This window comes from Papilio machaon, chromosome 1, assembly GCF_912999745.1.
Source record: "Papilio machaon chromosome 1, ilPapMach1.1, whole genome shotgun sequence".
In the NCBI taxonomy this organism is placed as follows: Eukaryota; Metazoa; Arthropoda; class Insecta; order Lepidoptera; family Papilionidae; genus Papilio; species Papilio machaon.
The window spans coordinates 8,007,038-8,028,697 of record NC_059986.1 but is presented as its reverse complement, the minus strand read 5'-3'; the positions used below and the strand labels follow the sequence as shown (position 1 = coordinate 8,028,697).

The 21,660-nt window shown below is 32.0% G+C and overlaps 1 protein-coding gene across 1 annotated transcript; it reads left to right on the top strand.

Annotated features, from left to right (window-relative positions):
- The first annotated feature begins 1,168 nt into the window (after nucleotides 1-1,168).
- Nucleotides 1,169-21,390, top strand: LOC106713835 (alpha-tocopherol transfer protein). The gene is made up of 6 exons (XM_045677895.1): nucleotides 1,169-1,288; nucleotides 15,011-15,152; nucleotides 18,506-18,600; nucleotides 19,201-19,351; nucleotides 19,727-19,920; nucleotides 21,012-21,390. Exons 2-6 carry the CDS (start codon nucleotides 15,014-15,016, stop codon nucleotides 21,357-21,359), a joined length of 927 nt encoding a protein of 308 aa, XP_045533851.1. The 5' UTR covers nucleotides 1,169-1,288; nucleotides 15,011-15,013; the 3' UTR covers nucleotides 21,360-21,390.
- Nucleotides 21,391-21,660: the final 270 nt, after the last annotated feature.

The following is a 21,660-nucleotide window of genomic DNA, read 5'->3' as shown; positions in this document are numbered from 1 at the left end:
GTTTAGACAGTGAGAATCCTCAGTCATTGAAGCTTCTGTAATTTGATCCGATTGATATTTAAAGGGAATCTACCCACACGGCTATTGCCTCGCGTTATTTAACACATACCAAGTTTAACTTTAATGCAATTGATTTCGCGTGATACACCTCATCGATACAAAGCAAAGGTCAAAACGTAATATCGTATAGGTCATAGAACCATTTCGACCTTGTTTTGTAAACAAACGTAACACTTGCAATGCTTATATCGGTAGTAAAAAAAATATAACTGTATCGATTGGAAAATATAAGATTTTTACACTATTCAAGGAGATCATTACTTTTTGTATGGGATTTAGGTTCGCATAAAAATTGGTTTTGAGTTGTTGTTGTTTAGTGAGTTAATATATATCGACGTGTTCATTGTAATCTTACTAATGTTATAAATACGAATGTTTAGATGGATGGATGAATGATTGATTGAAAGTATCTCCGGAACGGTTCAACGGATCTTGATGATGGCACAGATGTAAAACATAGTCTGGAAAAACATATATCTTTAGATAAAATAATTATTTATTTTATTTATTTATTTATTTAACTCCACTTATGATATGTACAATATAATCTTATTTTACTTTGGGTTCTTAAACTGAGTTTCTGAGGTTCTTAAATTGAGTGTAGTATTAAAGTTTTTAAGCCACGATAAATTGCTAAACGTAAACGTTAAATGTTGAACTCACAACAGTTAAAAATTATTATAAGTAAATCTTTTCCAATCTTATAAATCACTATGCTTTCAGATTATTACTTAAATAAAATTAATTGATGAATAAAATTACAATTAATTAATCAAAAAAGGTTTATTTTGAGTTTTTTCATTTCTTATCCATTTGTCCAGTGTCCAAGTACAAAGTCCGTGGCCTTGTGACGGCCAAGTTTTGTTTGGGAATGTTTTTCCATCAATTCTAGATAATGAGTCATATATTGAACTAGTGAAAATTGAAATAAAATACTACTAGCAATGCTGTTATTATTTATTACTTCAAATATCTTTCAATTTAAGATGAACAAAAAGGAATGAACGTTTATACCATATCATATACTGTATGGACATATCGCGCGGTTTATGTATCGGACACGCGTGGTACATATATTTGCGCCGTACATCGATGATATGGGAACCAGATAGGTTAGTGAAGTCAGTGTGCCAAAGTCGTGAGTCGCACGCGCAGTCCACTCCGCGGCACAGACACGAGCGCGCGCGCATTTTTCTTTCATTTTCTTTGTTGGCATAGCTTTGTAAGGGTGAGTTTCATGATATTTTTTTTTTTAATATAAATATATAATTTTTTCAATTTATAAAATGTATTTTTAACTTATTTATAATTCATAATTAATGTGCGTTGATTAAAATTTATACAAACTTTATTCTTTTAAGGGTGAGTTTTATTTAATATTGCCTTTCTAATTACTTTTACTCAATTTGTAATACTATACTATTTATGAATTTACAACGCACAAATTTTTGTGATAATTAAACCTATTTAAAATTGAGGCAAACATTTTATTTTGGAAAAAAATATTTTGATAGGTATAAACAAAAGTACGATAAGTTACAAATACGACAAGAAATCAGTCTGTGTAGGAGAGGTAAGGTTATAAAAATTATTTCGATTAACACAAATATATAATATATCGAACCTATGATTCGTAAATAAAAGCTTTCTGTAATAACCGCAAACTTATAAGGTTATGTGTAATCCATAACATTACCGGTAAATTTACAGAGTATTGAAGGCAATTTCTTTTCTAAACTTTTAAAATTACTTATTATATGTTAATTTTTTGCATTCTTCTCACATTTTATCTTTCACACAGTGACACAGAATCACAGTATAATTATACATCACATGCAAATGAACTTGAGCAAACATATTATATTATACATTTTCACACTCATTTTTCGGGGATAAAAATAATCTCCATCACTAATGTAGACCTAGGTCTTAATAAGTTCTATTTTCTAGATCGTAATCTATATCTGTTTCAAAAATTCAGATTCGCTCACCCGTTTTAGAGTAATTTATCTCTGTTTCAAATTAATTCAAAATCCGTTAACACGTTTTAGAGTTCATACGTACGTAACGTTCAAACGTTCATGCAATTTTTTGCATTTCATATTAGTAAGATTTCTTCGAAACAAGAGCTACTGTTGTGTTGCTGATATTATTGATAATAAGTGAACGAATGTTACAAAGACACCTACTAAAGTATTTATTAAATGGCTACTCCGTGACGGGAACAAAAGTTTCATGTGTTATATAATCAACTAACAAAGCTTTCAAAGAAATTCAGGAAGCGATATTTAAATTTTATTACGAACCTTTTGTGATCAAACTTTAACTGTTCTACGTTGAAACATATTAATAACAAGTTTATGAAAAATCTATTCATTGATTATATTATGTGTTATATGGTTCAGGGATTAAGCACTTAACTTGTAATCTGCAAGTCCTGGGTTTGAATCCCGCCATGTACCAATGTGATGTGACGTTGAAAGAAAACATCGTGATGCAACCTGCACATGTCTACGAAGAAATTCAAAGATATTATGTGTCAAGTCAACCAACCCGCACTGGGTCAGGGTAGTTGACAAAGGCCTAGTTACCCCTAACTTAGAGTAGGCTCCGGGCCCCTCAATGAGGACGTGTATCCCGGCACCTCAATGTAATGTATGTGAGAATGTATAGTGAGTTGAGGACAATGATCGTTACAAAGGAAGCTATGTTTCGTAATAAAGTTTATATGCGCAGCTAAGTTTATAAGAGAGCTATATATTTATAGCTAAATGTATATACAATATTGTAAACTTCAATCTTTACTTCAACAAGTAAAGGTTAAATTCAATATAAGTTATTCTAGAACATAATAACTACATAATTATGTGCACCTGTTAACTCAATTCAATTGTTAATTGCTTGTTCATTTGTATACTTAGTTAACGATTAGCTGGACAGGTACCTACTTAGTTGTTTTAATGCAGATATACATTGTATTATTAGGTATAATATTATTTGAATTTTTCTGTCCAATTAAAGGCATATTTATAGATGAAGTTTCAATGAATGATGAATGATTTGAAAGTGATTGAAATTATAAATACTTGTTTGAAATAATTTTAAATGTTCATAACTGCATGCATTCATTTTAATCATTCATCTGAAATTGTTATTAGCTTATATATGACCCTGCCAATGAGTCTATCCTAAATGTTTGGAAAATTTCTTGCTTGAAAAGTTTAACATTCATATTTTAAATTTCTTCGTAGATTTGTGCAGATTTCCTCTCAATCGTTACCTTCAATGTGTTCAACTTCAAATGTACATTACGCATTAGTTCAAAATACATGCTCGTGGCAGGGTTCGAACCCAGGACACATAATTACTAGTTCAACGCTTAATCTATTATCCACCGTTTATGAATATGAGGAGAGATTCCCAAACTTATTTCTTGTAGGCAACATTCAATATTATTCTGGTTTTCGGTAATCTCCTGCTGCTTAATTCCATCGTATTGAGATATCGTAATTTTTTAACCCGCCATCGTTCACTTCCGCCGGATCTTCCGTGCACCTCTTACATACCTAGACCACTCTGGCAATCATCATTGGATCATATTGACGTATGTTTTATTATATTCAGTGCTATGTTTCTCAGTAACATGTTTTCAATTACGTATATACATACAATGTCACGATCTATCGGTAAACGTTAACAATTTTATCGACACGTGGTAGTTCTTGGGCGTAATTTAATGTTGTATTGGTTCGCCTTATTATAGACATTTAAAATTAGGTGCGCAATAAAGGTGAATGTTTTGTTGGGTGAAGGCTAACGGAAGACTTCCAGATTTCAATTGAAAGATCAGAATAAAATGAGCATAATAATGCATCGCTCGGTCATTTATGAATGTAAAATATCAGAAATAGTATTTAAGACACCTTTATTCAAACTTATTTAAATCCGACCTTCAATGTTCTATTGACGTCACTTACTTAGTTCCGAACTTTAAACTTGTTAGATAAAACCACAAGTTCGTTAATAAATACGACGAAGTTTACAATAATAGTACAGCTTTTTTTTGATGAAAGTGATTTAAAAATCGGTTTAGTTATTTAAAACAAAAGAAAACAATATAGTTGTAATAAAACAAGAAATCTTCATTATATGAATGTAAAATTCTTATGCATTACTAAAAGAATTCGTTATAGCCTTCGTGAGTGCAATATAATGCAAGTTTACTTTGTAGACGGGAACTTGTGAGTCAGGGTTGTATTGGTTTTGATGAAAATAAACGTATGTTTTTTTTGCCGGTTTAGCCGGCCTGTGAGCTGCGCCCGCGCATTTGACCTTGACGCCTTGCTTTACCTCGAACACAGTCCTCCAACCACGCAACAATATATGCCTACAATTATAAGCTCACAATGTTATGATTTTTCAATCTCTACAATCAGTTCCTACCATTCCGATATAACATATATATTTATTTTATTTATAATTAGTTATTCCTAGGCCAATTTGAACTTGAACTCGGGCGCATAACAGTGTCAATGTTGCAGTTCCAAGACCACCTGAGATGGCAGACAGAACGAACGGGCAAATGTCTTTTGTGAACTTTTGCAAATTATGACCGTTTACATTTTATAGAGCGGCCTTCTAATAACAATAATGCATAGTGCATAGTAATATTTGTATTAAACACGTAAAAAATTACTAATGTGTTATTTTTTATAGGATAAGGGAAAAACAAGCAGCAGATCGATCATATGTAAACACAACATATCATAAAAGTAATGAATCATATATGTACGTTGTGCTAATAGCATTATACACACATACATAATATAACATTAGAGTGACTAACAAATGACTTGGCATTCATAATATTACGCAAGCTATGTTAATAAGCTAAAAGCGTATAGACCGAAAACTTTGGCAAAACAAAACAAACATACTATGTAGGAAATCGTTGACAGAAGTATTGAAACTATATTTTTTAACAACATACTCATTCCCGTAAGCCAGAGTGGTGGTGGGTAGAGACATTCCGCTAGCTTCATCCATGATCATACATCAATGCGTATGTACGTCGGTTTTTTTTAATAGTTATTTTACCTAAAATAACTCATATATTTAATATTAATGATTCTTAAATAGGGCCAACTAAATGATCTTTATTACGAAATATTGATAGCTTAAGTGAGTTTTTGTCCGCAAAGTTTTACCTGCAATATATGTTCAAAAAATAAATTAGTAAATGGCTATTCCTAACGAAGTTAAAGGCTTGTTATCGTCGTTCCCGCGAGACCTATAAAGTGTGTTAGCTTAACAGAGTTAATGATAAGCTTTAAAAAATCTGCCTTAATCTGGAAATAAAAATGCCTCAGTAAGGCGGAAAATAATTTTTTTTTAAATTTAACATTTAATTCAATGGAATATTTAAAAGTTATATATAACTTCACGTTATAACGTTGATTTCATGTTTATTGCAAAGATAATATTTGTAAAGTTTTCGAGGAAGCAGAATTAGCGATTGAAGGACAACTCGGTTGTTTATTTTAATACTAAAAATGTCATATTCATCTTTTGAACAAAATCTTACTTATATTATAAATGAAAAAGTTTATATGTTTGGATGGATGTTTGTTAAAGGTATCTTCAGAATGGTTTAACAGATCTTGGTAAAATTTGGCATAGAAGTAGAATATAATTTTGAAGAATACATAGGTTAATTGCGTTTTTTTAATACTGCGCGGATGGAGTCGCGGGCAAAAGCTCTTGATAAATATAACCTGTTTTTCCAGACTAGGATTTTGACCTATCAAAGTTCAAATGACCCACTAAAAGTTGATTCGACTTGGAGAAGTATACAAAGTTACATCAATAATTCACTTCTGTTACAATTTTGGCGCTACAAGCCGAATACTTTACCAGAAATAGCTATAGTACGACATTTTTAATGCCATTTAACATACGACTAAAGAAGCAGGAATATCGTGTTGAAGGGCAAAGTCCATTTTGAGCGTCTTACATTGTTTTTAAAAAAATAATAAGGAAACCAGATATGTCTTGTAAGATATGTCTTGTATTGAATTAAATGCCACTCTATATTGTAGATATCAGTGTCTGTTATCTTAGTGCTATTAAACTAGTGTAAGATTCGTCAAAGCATATTTGTTATTGCTTTTCATGAACATATAATTCTGCGCACATACCTAAGGCCTACAAGCACACGCGTATTTAAGGTGTGAAAATATTTTGCACAGACAAAACATACATTAATATCCTGATTTTAAATATTCAAAAATAAAATTTTGAAGTTTATTCGCACTATAATTGAATGCACAATTTTCAGAGAACCTTTCACAAAAAAATTGTTTTTCCTGCTTTTGTAGTGTAGTGAGGTTTTCCTCCTTTAAGTCAGAAAAAATACATGTGGTTGATTTTTTTGGTATCAACATAAAATTTAATGATGTATTACAATTTTGTTGGCCAGTATTTTAAAACACTTCGCTTAGCATGTTTTATTAATTTAAATTAATTTTGAAGTGATATTTAAAAATATGGAATAATATTAATTTATTCTGATTGGATATAATATTAATCTTCTTAAGATGTTTTTGTAAAATTTTAACCGAATCTAGTATTTAAAATACGACTCTTCTAATATTGATTAAATTTTAATTAAGTTGGACACTGAATATTACGGATTTATTTAATGGATTCTATTGTTGTCGTTTTAAAACCATTTCATTTTAATTATTAAAGGTAAAAATTTATAATCGAGTGTCAAATGTTAATACATTTTTATTCGCAAATTATTTCTCCACTAGAAGTCGATTTTGCGTAGTTTTTCTTAAAGCTGAGAATAAAATCACATGTACTTTTTAGTACAAAGTAAGAATGCAATCAATATTATTATCAAAAATTTTTGTTTTTTGATAATAAATAATTTTATTATCAAAAAATAAAAACATGTGATATCCTAATGTAACTTCCATCTCTTTAATGATTTTTTCTAAACCCATCACCCATCACCCATCACCCCCTTCAAGCCTCACGTGATTAACGGATTATCCCTAACTCATGCTTGGTGCACGTTTAAGATCATATTATTTACCCATATCAAATTCGCCTTAGTTTAATACTAGACTAGTTACTTACTCTAGTTTTACTCGACAGGGTACAAAAATATACATTTCTAGCTGTTAGATAAACTTCCACTTAAAGATCTAACAGTGGTAGACGCCAGCAACAACATCTGTTGCACGGATGAACCGGAACGAACGTCACGACTACACAGAAAACAGGCGTGAAGTGGAATCAATTTCGCATTTCTTCTAATTAATATCTATGCCGATGGCTTATTTTAGTGCCTTTTCCCTTTTAACCCTTTTATAAGGAATGGATGGGGAGATGAAATGGATATGGCGGTGGAGGGGACGCATGGGTAGTGGAAATATTTTCTTTCTGTGCGTCGTCTCTGCGATACGCATCTGTAGGTAATTGTGGATGTATATGGGCAACAGTCACTTCGGCGAATGTTTGAATGGCTTGTTTTTCACCTTATGATAAAAAGTTTTCACAGTGTCTTTGGCGTTAAATCGTAATCGTAACAAAAAATCAAATCTTTCTTCTTTTAATATTAGTAAGATTTTTTCTTTTACGTTTATCATTTGTCTAAATCGGTAGTCACTTTTTTCTAACTTATATTTTATATGTGTAATACAACTTCGTGTCCTAAAAAAATAAAGTTTTGTTTTGTTATACTTTTTATACGAGCAAAATACGAGTATGTTATTAAATAAATATGTTTATAAATCTTTTAATAACGTTACAATATATCGGATTATTTTACTTTGACCTAGTAACGATAGAAGTTGATTTATTTGTGAGGTTATTGTGTTATCAAATTTTAAATTTTTATCAGAACTGGACGTATCTCTCCGTTGTTGTATGTCTTTTTAAATAAATCTAATTAGTACTCGAATTATTTAAGGAGTTCTTGAGTTTTTGTTTTTATTTAATAATGTTGTTTTATATAACAAATAATATCTTTAGATGTATAGGAAAAGGATATGTCCTTTTTGTGTACATCCTCTCCTCTGCTTATTAAAAGGTAGGCAACACATTTGCAAGGTCAAGCTCAAATGTGTCATATTTATCGATGTAGCTCTCATTCGTTTGCCACCTTATGGTATGTAAAAAAACTCGGACCCTCATCAAAAATACATTATTGTATTGTAAGTATTGCTCATCGAAGACTTACAATCCGTTTATTTTTCCATTTTGTACGCTCATATATGTGATCAGTTAGTATTTAGCTTAATTAATAATACTTGGAAAACGATATAAGCCTATTGGAGTTTGACTTCGACCTTATAGAATTCCTTCTTGTTTAATGCGACTTCGAGCCAAGGCGAACTACATTTTGAGGACTTGAATGGACATAATATGTCGAGAGCAGTGGATGTAACACACGTTACTAAGTATATTATGGTTACAAGCATGAATACATTAATCTAGAAAAGTTCATTCCACTTAATCATTATTTAAAGCCATTATTTAAAGTAGTCAATACTGGCAATCTGGTAACTGATGTTTACGAAGATTTCAGCATATTTTTAAAACGATAACAATGTGTAATTAACCATTGTCGTACTTCAACGTTTACCCAGTACAGCAATGGCATGATACACGACAATATCTGAGAATTTTGTTACTGCATACAATATCAACTGTACATGTGTGTGTGTGTGTGTGTACAAGTGTGTTATTAATTCAAAACGAACAAAGACCGCTTCACTACAACGTGTCGTATCGCAACAGAATACTTCTATTTAGCAATGCTATTGTGTTTTATAGGATAATAACTAATTACGGCATATAATAATGTCAATATTTTGGTTGTATGAATTTCACGAGTACGTATAATTACGCTTTGTTGGGATGTCTGATATATTCATAAAAAAGACAATTTACAAGCTTAAATTAACGACTGAGAACCAACCTCCATGTCCCTAATTAATAATTGTTTTAGTATAAAATAGGATTTCATGATAGACACATCGGGAAATAAAATGAAATACCAAAAACAAAATCTGAAGGAGTAATTGTTTCATAGTAAAGTGTACCACAAAACTGTAAACATTGTGGGACAGTATAGGGCTCTCTATGCTTGCATTGATTATATCGCAGGTTAGATCTTTAGATCTGCAAGTATTTTATGGAGACGGGCGAGTTACTATCGACTTTCATCAAACCTCGAAGATTATCCCGGTCAATGGATTCTCATAGTAAAAATTTGAAAATATAGAAATGACTACGTGACGTTATAAAAGCTGCCAACGAGTCTAAGCTTTTTGGATTTGTGTATCTTACTAATATTATAAATCGAATGTTTGGATGGATGGATGTTTGTTTGAAGGTATCTGCGGAACGGCTCGACGGATCTTGATGGAATTCGTCATAGATATAGAGCATAGTTTGAAAGAACACATAGGCTACTAATTACGTGTTTTTTAATATCGCGACATAGTCGCGGGCGGCAGCTAGATAGCAATAAACTCGTCGGTGGCACAATCAGAAAAGAGAGCGAGCCATAATCAAGAAATTTAGTTGACTGAATTACTAGCAGTAGGTATCGTGGGATGTTTCCTTATCTAAGCCCGTGTACGTATTTTACTTTAGAATGCTGTATAAAACCTGTAACCTTTGTGAAAACGTACTGCTAATATACGAAAGTCTAGTTGATATCGTGACTAGTCTGTGTACCAGTAAGTTACTAACAGCCGTTCACTAACTGCATTTCACTTGCTTTCCCCCGTTGATATAGCACTGATAACTTCCCTAAGTGAGCCCTTGAAAAGAACTAATACGAAAGTGAGTAGTTATAAGTTAGAAATATTAAGTTGGCTAAATATTTGTTTCTGTGTAATATCTTAAAAAATATAATATTCTATAATTATATAAATATAATATAATTTTGAAGTAAACTTGAATGATAGTAAATGTACGAAACGAAGATTGCTTTTCGCAATTTAACCATAACTAGTTGGTAAATCTTAAGATTCACCGTAGTTTTAACTTTTAATCATAGGTGGGCACAGTTAATCAAAAAGTTAACTTCGTTAATTGTTAATTCGTTAAATAAAAATTTAACTTCGTTAATCTTTAAAGCGTTTAATTTACGAAAATTTAACGCAAGTTAAAGTTAACAGTTAAAGTTAATTTTTGTTTATATTACGAGTATAAGGCGCAAGCGAGAAATGGCCATATGAATAATCTCCGAATCGTATGGACCGATTTTGTCGAGACTTTCAATAGAACTTAGGCTATTTTTTAATGCGCTTACGAAATCTCGGGCGATCGCTAATCCTATCTATAGTTTAGTTCTATAATATACTAAAATATAATTTAGACAATAGGAGCGATGTACTAATGCCTGTACCATAATAATGACATAGCATGCACTAGTTACACACACTTATATACTACATTGACAATGATGGACAATTGTCTTTTTCAGTCAATTTTTTTATCGACAATCCGACGTCACGGAATTAGAGAGCTAACTAAATTTAGACAACACAAATTTTCTATTAAACAGTAAGACATGTGATAATATTCAAAAGAAAACAATCAAAACTTTTGTGCAGTATTTACATTTATCTGTTACTATTTGCACCCGGATATTCATTTGCTCATACTCCAACAACTGAACATTTAATTTTATGTATAATTTGGTAATATTTTTTTATTTTATTTTAGCTAAGGACCCACGAACAGACTTATCATTTTTTACGTACTTTTTATTTATTAATATAGATTTATTAATAAAACTTCTAACATCAAAGGAAACTTATTATAACATTGATAAATAAACTATATAACCAATCCAGTGATACATCTCAACGCATCAAACTATACAACTGAGATGCCTTCGATAACTTCTATCATCTAATGATCTATCGTCCGATCTATTGTTATATGTTAAATCAAGTTAAATTACTCTCAGTGAGAGAGAGAATAGAGCATAAGTTACACGACATAACGAAAACAACCGATCGCGGATGATGTCTTCTCTCTTTCTTATCACCTTTAAAATCGTTATAGTTAATTAGTAAGAATATGGTTTTGAATTATTTTCAACGACATTCGATTAATTTTAAAATAAACTTTCCATATACGTAAAAAAAACGATGTCTTTTTGTAAAGGTCACTTGGCGACATTTCATATATTAAATTTAGTATAACACAGTTTAACATTATTTCACTAAATAATTATTTTATCTTTTTCCTCATTCTTTCTCGTTTTGTCGTATACTTTTTTTTGTAAACAAACAAATTATCTTCGCTATTGTCTTTGCGCAGCGCACGTGCATCCCCGACCATTCGAAGGGTTGGGGCCATAAATCCATCGAGTTCGTTATCGCATTCTCTGTGCGGCTGTCCATTTGATCCTTTGTTCATATTTTTGTTGTTGTTAAAATTATTTTTCGTTGACTATGAAGAAGCCCCAAAAAAACAAACGACGGTAATAAACACCTAAATCCCTTTTGTTTTTGAGGAACGTTTATTGCGTGCACATTTCGTCTTTCGAATTTTTAAATTTATTTTTCATTGTTTGTTTCTTATCTACGCAATGACAAAAAATCCTATTTGTACGATTTTCAATTGAACCATAAACTATTTTTTTTATATTTTTTGTTGTCTTTAAACTCCAACATTAAAATAAACATTTTTGTCTGCAACAAAGTTTAGTTGTATTTTAGGTACGACGTTGAAGAGTAATCTCGATTATTTTGATTGCAATTCAACGCAGAGTATATCTCTTTTAATAGATTTTGCGTCTCACGTATAACAATTATTGTATTAAGAGTAAAGTGTTTTCGAACCTTATGTTGATTTTATAACAAAGTCTTTTTCTAAAAAAAGTGATGTTAAATAAATGAAAACCTGTTTTAATGTGAATAAAATGTAATAAAGACTTTTCGAGATATTTGTGTAAATGTGAAATAATTATTAAACTTTGAAGGTGTCTAGCGCCTAAACTTCGCAATATTTGATAGAGGTAAGTTTGTTTAAATCGTCACTATTTTCTAACAAGGATTCTGTGGTACTCTTTTGATCACGTCTATCCCGGCCGCTCGGTGTATTGTATAACATGCATCACACTCGCTCGTTCTCGTTCTCTCTCTTTCTCGTTCACCATTCGACTCGCCGACGGTCGCCGAACATAGCCGAACTTACCAATGTAGCCTGATGCATCATTTAAATAAAATGACAACACGTCAATAAGTGTCTTTTGTAACAATTAACGGACTAAATTAACGGAAGTAGAATTTAACGGAAGTTAACAAGAGCGTTAACACTTTTTGAATTTAACTTAAAAGTTAATCCGTTAAGGAAAATGTTAACTTCGTTAATTAACGATTAACGGATTAACGAGTTAATGCCCACCTTTGCTTTTAATGTACCATATACATTAGATTTATATTATTTGTTTTTTCAATAATGACGAAACATTTAAATTTTTACATATGGAACCATAAAACTTGATTAAATTGATGCGCGATTGTTTAACACAAAAAAAAGAAATTTATAAAAAACCTTGTGTGTAAGTAAGAAATATGTGTAGATTATTTTTTAAGAAACTTTTTCAAATGTCATTGCGACATTGACATAGGCCCGTAGGCATTTGATCTTCGATCTGCGTCTCTATTATCTTAAAACAATTTGTATTATTTTGAAATTTTGCTTATGGAGTCAAGACATTATTACAAAAGCTAGAAAATTGCGGTGTTTTTGTTATCAGTCCATATATATTGCGTAAAAATTAATGAGTAAGAAATTGTGTAATCTTTTACTTTATCTTGTGAATTTTCAAAACTGATTGTTTTTTTCATAACTATGTAAGCAATAGATTTTCTGCTGTTTAAAAAATTTTAATTAAGATCCTACTTAAATCAAATCGGGGCTAATTTAGATAATTCAATCAAAGACAAATTAACATAATAGTTTTTTCCTGGAAATTTAAATACATTTTTATTTTATGTTCTTGAACTTATAATATCTAAAAAATTTATTAGACATTACGACCTATAAGAATTCCAATTATCTCAGCCTTGATATTTTTTTGGAATTAAATTGTTTATCAGCACAGTTAAGCAGACACTAGTAATTAATTCAAACAACCTTTTAGCAGTATTAAGGTAACAGGTGGACAATAATGAATATGCATCTGCACAGGTGGGCACAGTTAATCGAAAAGTTAACTTCGTTAATCGTTAATTCGTTAATTAAAAAATTAACTTCGTTAATCGTTAAAGCGTTAAATTCTCGAAAATTTAACGCAAGTTAAAGTTAATCGTTAACAGTTAACCATACCAAAATTATACATACTAATTTCACACTTATTGTGGCGACACTTGTTTAAAATAGTAACTTGACTATACATTCTATAACACATTAGTATTAGAGACAAGTATGAATGCATTATAGTATATTTCATTACGAGTGCGGAAAGCCTGTCATTGCAAAGAGTTCCGACAAATGCAAAGAGTTGACAGTTGGAACAAATTGCAAAAACAGTTCCGCACGTGTACTAAACAACTATTATATTTTTAATACAGTTGCGAAAAAATGAAGCAATTTCATAGAATAATAAAAACACAATAAACTCAACTAACTAAAATGTTTGAAAAATGGCGCCAACCGTAAAAGATTACAAGATTCTTTTTTTGTTTTCTTCGCCAATTCTGGGTAGGCAAAGGGAACTATGCCCAAATGGCCAAGTCTTCAGTAAATTATTTTTATTGATATAAACTGAAAATGAAATTTAATGAGATGAAATATAATGAAACCTAACCTAATTCATTGAATCAAATCATTAAATCTGATATTGCAACAAATTAGGAGCTTCTTTTTAGAAATATTTGCATGAATCATAAAAACTTCAATGATTTTTTTTTTGTAAAAACTTCGTGGTTGGTTTTTTCTTTTTAATAGACATAATTTTGACAGTTGGGAAAGAGAACGCACGAGTTAGGAAAAGCTAAAGAAAAAGCACGAGAAAAAAAGTGTTTTAATACAGTAGCTCAAAAAGTGGCGTATTACAGGGACGAAGAGCGTTCGGAATGTGGGCTATTACATACTCTTGCTTTTATATACTCGTAATGAAATATACTATTTCGAACCTTCTTTTGATTTTGTCCTGTTGGTCACGTCTTTCCCGGACGCTCTGATGCATCACACTTGCACGCGAACTTCACATATATCAATTATCAACTCGTTCGTTCAACATCGAGTCGCCCAATATAGCTGAACTTACGAGCGTGACGTGGCACGTAATTTAAACAAAATAACAACACGTCTCCAAATTTCAAATTTAACGATTAACGGACTTTTATTAATGGAAGTTGAGTTTAACGGAAGTTAACAAAAGCGTTAACAATTTTTGAAGTTAACTTAAAAGTTAATCCGTTAAGCAAAATGTTAACTTCGTTAATTAACGATTAACGGATTAACGAGTTAATGCCCAGCTCTGTGCATCTGTTGTCAACCTATACATATATGTCCACTACAGAAGGGTCTTCCCTAAGTTAGGGGGGACTAGGTCTTAGTCAACACTGGCCCGGTTGCTTGACATTGCACGTATTGCCGTAACCGTGAAACCTTAATGTAGTGACAATTGTATTAAGATACTAGCTGTCGCCCGCGACTCCGTCCGCGCGCAGTTAAAATTGTCTTTTTTTTTCAAAGAGAGTTAAAGGGAGGACAATATGAACTGATACATATGTCACCACAGTCAAAACATTTACTTTTGAAATTCGAAAATAGAAACGACATGGAGATTGAATCCGAACCCACAGATTTCAAATCCAGTGCTTAACATCTGCGCCACCAAGCTTTCGTTATAAATAATTAATCAACTTTGCGATACTTATTTATTTACGATTGTGTACAGAAAATGCCAGCACCGGATTACAGCGTAGAGCTGGAGCTGGGCGAGCCAGCAGAGCAGCTACTGGAGCACGCTCGTCTGCACTGTGGCGAGGACGACAGCACGCGACTACAGGCCATTTACGAACTTAAGGACATCATATATGGTGATATTTTTTTTCACTTTACACACTAAACAAAAATACTTTTAACCTTCGAAATTAACTAATCTTACAGCTTTTATCGCATTTTAGATAACACATTATACGGGTAAATAGATTTTTTTTATTGTAGTCATTTTTAAAACTATGTGCGAAATAAAAAAAAATGTTTTATTAATATGTAAGGGAACATACCCATACTACGTGACCTATTTTTTAAGATTTTTCGACCCCTCCCTCCCCTCGGTGACCATTCGTAGTATATGCCAAGACCCCCCCCCCCGCCCCCTTTTGTTTTCACGTAGTAATTCATAATTATGATTTTTAATCATTTCACAGGCAAAAATTGAAAAAAAAAAAAATAATTTGACTCATACTCGTCTTTATTGCATAAGACTGCAATAAAGACGACTTCCAAACCCCATAAAACTTCTTGTAGCCTCCTGGATAGAATCCGCAGAGGTCGCACGCGAGACAGGTTGTCCACTGCACCACCATGCACCAACTGTGAGTTTACAAAGCGCTAAACACCGCGCTATATTCGAATATAGGTCGAAAAAATACGAGATTTCTCTCATTAAAATCGACTACGTGACAAAAAGCTGAACCACCCCCCCCCTCCCGTGACTGACTGTAGTATTTTAAAGACTCCCCCCCCCCTAATCGGGTCACGTAGTATGGGTACGTTCCCTAACTCACACTGGATTTCGCGCAAAAAATTGGTATATCGGAAATAGTAAGATTCAAATATGGAATATATTATAAAGATTAGTTAATTCTAACAATTTTTATACGTTACAAGTCGACGTAAGATTTGAACGTTAATTTGCAATTTTTAAAGTAGCCATTTAGTGATTCAATTCAGTTTAAATAAAACTAAAGTCTAAATTGATTAATCTTATTTAAGAAACAATCTGATTTGTGAGAAAGACACCAAGTTGAGTGAAGTGATTTGATTAGTACAATGACTTGTTTTCAAACTTCTTTGATTAAGAACAGGTTAAGTATGTACTTTACTATACTCGTATTTATATCATAGAACATGCAACTTAGAAGATATACAACTAAATTTTCATACCATATTTTTGCGAAATGTTTGAAATAAACCATGCAAAAATAAGTTAATTAGGAAATAGCGTAATTTTTCTGTATATGAAATACATGTTATTTTTCGGTAAATAAGTTTTAAAAATAGTTCTTTAAATTTTATCGTTATAGTGGCCTCTCCTATCGGCACTATTCAATCAACAAACAAAAATATATACAAACATGATTAAATCAGATAATACTGACTTTTTATATAACTAATCTAAATTACGAAACCTTTCAATGTAAAGGTATCTTATGTATCTATTGTGACATTTGTCATTCATTCATTTCATTCACACAATAGTTTGAGTGAGTTAAGATTGATATAGTTCGTGACACGGCGCATGTTCGGACCAAAGCTAAAAGGATTATGTTCGTTGTTTAAAAATCGGTGCCAAGGCGTTTTATTATTACTTGTTTCTATATGGCAACTCTATATGTAGATTGTATTGACTCAATTCAAACATATCTTCTTCAAAATGGTAAACAAAGTGCCGATGCACAATATAAAGGTATATTGTGTAAATAGATTTTTTTTGTGCCTGAGTAGTCACTGTTTGCCTTGAAGAGGCATTTACAGTTTCACCGGGCTTGAGGTGGCCGGGCGCAGATGGCGCTTAGTCTAAACCTCGTTTAAGAGTAACTAGGCTCGAGGGCTCCCTCAGGAGACTCGGCTCGGGTTGTTACTTCGTTATTATTACCGGATTGGGGTGTACATAGAAGATCAAGTTCATACCTTATTGAGACTACGCAACTAACTTTGTTGAAAGCAATTGATGATAACTAACTGCCACTGACTATAAAGATTAGGTTAAAAGTATTTTTTATCATATTTTATCTTTTGGTATTAGTTATATGTTTTTCCAGTTTGAGAAAATTAATTAGGCACTCCTATTTTAATTTTTTTTTCTCATAAATAATCTATTAATAATAGTAAATGAAGGTTCAATTTATCGATATCACCAAACAAACTGATCAAATTAAATTTTTAAATTTGTCAGCTGGCAACATTAGTTACTTTAAACGGAATGTAATTAAACAAGTGAGGAACATAACATCGTGTTAATATCAAGGAGACATAGACCTTCTTGTCGTTAACCTCTGTGGAAGTTTCCTGAACTCTGTACTTTGTTAATGATACAACAAACACGTAACTAATTTTATTGATTAATTAATTCTAAAACTGCGTAATAATATTTGTAATCAAGCAATATACGATATGATATACCTGTTAACTATAATCTTACTAATGTTATAAATGCGAATGTTTAGATGGATGGATGGATGTTTGTTTGTTTTAAGGTATCTCCGGAACAGCTCAACGGATCTTGAAGAAATTTGGCACAAATGTAAAACATAGCCTGGAAGAACACATAGGCCGCTTAATAAGTTTTTTTAATGCTGCGCGGACAGAGTCGCAGGCAACTGCTAGTTATATCTAAATATTTATAAGTTCATCACACGATATAATGTGTAATGCATAACACTTTTATTTATAGTGTTGGTAAAGTAACAAATTGTGAACTGAAAATATTAATTGCGTATATACAAAATAAAATTTGGGTGGTATTTTGGCGCCAAATCCATGACTTTTGAGTTCTAATGTATTACAAAAATTTAAACATCTCTTTACTGTTAAGAATAGACTTAGGTGAAAGGGCAATAAACTAGTCTATGTCGGATGAAACCACTGGAGCTGAAATCCGTGAGGCGGATATTAGAGAAGTAATTAACAACCGAGTTCCATCCGTCCTATGAACGAGAATGTAAAATAGTGATAGAACTTGCCCGTAGATATTATTAAAGTAACTCTAGCTTTAGTCATTATGTCAGTTATTTTTCCAGTGTTTCCGCTATATCATAAAGCTGTCATGATTATCCTTTGAATATAAAGTATTCCATCATAAACTACACCATAAATGACCAGTTCCATTACTAATTATTTAAACGTTTTTTTAAGTTAATATTTGAGCAAGAGTCAAGCTTTGTATTCCTGAGTACAATCCTGATATATACAATTCAAATATAAAATAAGTGTATATATTCATTATAGTAAGTAGGCGTAGGTCGTATTAAGAAATCGAAAAGTTCATGACACTATTGCCCTTAAAAGATTGCTTAAATTGGTGTATGTTTTTATTACAAAAAAAAAGTTCTATATGAGAAATGCAGTCATGATTTTTTTTTTGTTTGTAACCAAACTTATAATGTAATACGCGTGATTTTTTGGCAGAAAATGTATTTCTAAATAAAATGTATTTTTATTTCAGAACGAGGCGAGTGCGACCCCCATCGTATGGATGACGAATTTTTAATACGATTTTTGCGAGCTCGCAATTTCATACCACAAAGAGCACACAGACTGGTATGTATACACTTTAATTAGAAATTTTACAATAGTGTATCCTTTTAATACTTCACCTTTAAATATTCCGTTTTTAAGTAGCCAAAGAAATACAAACATTTAACTTAATATTTATTGCTTGATTTTGTTTACTTTTGTAAAGATTACGAATTAAAATTTTCATTTAAACATTATTGTTAACTTTGGAATACAATTTGCGCATTGTTTACGATTTCATTGAAACCTTATAATGCCAAAGCTCAAAGTTTGTTTTTCTTTTGATAACGAAATATTGAATAAATATTATAAGGGTCCATAATTAAATTACATTTTGTGTTTTTATTACAACAAAAAAAGAAGTCGAGACAGTCAGGCAGAGGTCAGTCAGGTTTCTATTTATCACAGTCCTGTTATATTTATCTTTTACTAGTTTACATGTAACTGTTGTCACCATTGCCGAAACAATTATATAAAGACATATCGTCTCTTTTATTCTGTCTTAAAAAACTGAGATAACTAATTATATTTTTTATAGATGTTTTGGTATTTGACACAATAAGCATTTTTCGTCTAATAGTCGAGATCGTTCTTTAGTAAAATATGATCTATTTATTTATATAGATGGTGAATTATTACCGCTTCAAGCAGGAAAATTCAGAACTATTTGAAGACGTATATCCATTGAAACTTCGCCACGTCGGGGATTCGAACGTCCTCGCCGTGCCTCCATACCACGATCAGAATGGACGAAGATTACTTATCTACAGAATTGGTAAATAGCCGATAACGATGAGTATATTCAATTATTAAAATTATACTATGATCGCGGACACTTTGAAATATTCACTTTTGTTAACTTCCAGTTTCAAAGTATTAATTTTAGAAAGAGTGTACTACACCTTGTTTGAGTCCCCTGTTGGATATAGCCTTTCCCTAATACCTTTGTAATGTCATCGTACGCGGTCCTCGCATGATGACATTACAAAAAAAAATAACTTTACACACTTTAGTTTAAAACCAAAACTCTCAGCATAATAAAAGATGGTTAGAGCAAAAATTAATTCAATGTCAGTTATCGTCTTTGGATCACTTCATTTTCTGTAGTTTCATAATCTCATTAAATTATTATCATTTAAATATTACCTAGGCTGCTGGGATCCTAAAGCTGTTCCGATAGACGACTTATTTAGAGCCACGATCTTGGCTATGGAGTTGGGTATGCTGGAACAACGCAACCAAATCCTCGGCGGTCTGGCGATCTTCGACTTGGCCGACATCGGCACGCAACAAGCGTGGCAGATCACACCTTCAATAGCTAACAAAATTGTGAAACTACTAGTGGTGAGTTAAAGAAAAGGCGAATATTTTTTTTATATCAATAGGTGACAAACGAGCAAACAGCCGAAATAGAGGCGACCATTGCCCATAGACATCCGCAAATGCAGATGCGTTGCCTACCTTTAATCAACGGAGAAGGGAACGCCCAGAAAGAGGATATTTCCCCTTCCTATTCGTCCCCTCTTCCGCCAAATCCACTACCACTACTCTTTTCCTATTAGGAAATTAGGCCTCCGGGACCACACTCATCGGACGAAACGCTGAATTACTTTCACTTCACGCCTGTCTTCTGTGTGGTCGTGGTAATGCACCGGTCCACCCGGCCCATTCGTGCACCCAATAAATATTGTTGTTGCGAGATCTACCACTGTTAAATATATGCTTTAAGATGTTTTTAAATATGGAATCATCATTTCATTTTGGGACGTGGTATGGGTTGGTTAAAGTGAATCAAGTAATGTATGATTTTTTTATAAAAGAAATTAAATAAATATGTATGTACGTTTTGACTCGAAAATTTAGGTAAAAACAACATCGCGTCTTTTTACGTGATTTTTCTTAACGTGACAATTGTAAGAAAGCATGCATTTTCTGTACAAACGTCATGACAGCATTACAGATAGCGTGATATTTATAATCCTCGACCCTTTCCATCTCAGACTAACTAGACACCCTTGTGATTTATTATATGCATAATTCATAAAACTCCCATAAAACAACTCTGACGTACATTAAAATACGGGCACGGGATACAAAGTTGCAAATAAACTGGCATCATGTCTTATGAATAATTAAAGAACAGTGCAAGTAAACAAAGGCGACAACAAAAGATAGTTTGTTGACCTTTGTCGAGGCGTATGTCGACCCAAGCGGCTACACTTGAATTAAAATCGGACGAAAAGGTTCCATTTTTACTACTACTATATTTTCAGAAAATAAACATGAATGTAAAATTACAAATGTTATGCTCCTACAAACTTAACCTGGACTCGACATCAACTTCAATTAAATTGAGTTTGATTGATAATGATCCTTTTAATGTTTAATCAACGTTATAAACTGTTTCCTTATAACATGCCATGAACTTTTTCCAGTCTTGTTTCCCTGCGACGACGCACGCCATCCATATCATCAACCATTCGTGGCTGTTCGACAAGATGTACAACATATTTAAGCCACTGCTAAACTCGACAATGCGGTCTAAGATCTTCTTCCACGGATACGACTTGAAATCTCTTCACCAACACATAAATCCGGAGCATTTACCGGAGAGATATGGTGGAGTATGGCCTGATTATTCTTACACTATATGGTTGGAATCATTGAAGAAAAACTATGCAGTTGCCAAAGCAATGATCTCATGCGGCTATAAGTTCCATGAAGAGGAACTTTCTCCTGAAGTTGTTAAGAAATTGAAGGAAGACGATGTTAGGCTGTCGTGAAAGTTGTCTAGGTTTTTACAAAAAAATCTTTAACTGTTTATTAAGGTTAAAAATAGTTTAGGATAATTTTTTAATCGATTGATATATAAAAAAAAGTTATAATATGTTAACGACAATAAATAGTATCTAATAATTTGTTGTGTCGCTGAGACTATATCATTATTACCATATTAAGTTAACTTACGTTATAAATATTACCTTAATATTCTTACCTATTATTTTTTGTATTAGACATAATTAGGTATCTAAACTAAGTTTTTTATTGAATATCGTCAAAAACCTGTGATAAAAAGTTACTAGA

Coding starts and splice junctions, on each gene's coding strand:
- LOC106713835 (XM_045677895.1), top strand. CDS start 15,014: ATGCCAGCACCGGATTACAGCGTAGAGCTGGAGCTGGGCGAGCCAGCA. Junction 15,153..18,505: donor ACTTAAGGACATCATATATG/GTGATATTTTTT, acceptor TTTTTATTTCAG/AACGAGGCGAGTGCGACCCC. Junction 19,352..19,726: donor ATTACTTATCTACAGAATTG/GTAAATAGCCGA, acceptor AATATTACCTAG/GCTGCTGGGATCCTAAAGCT.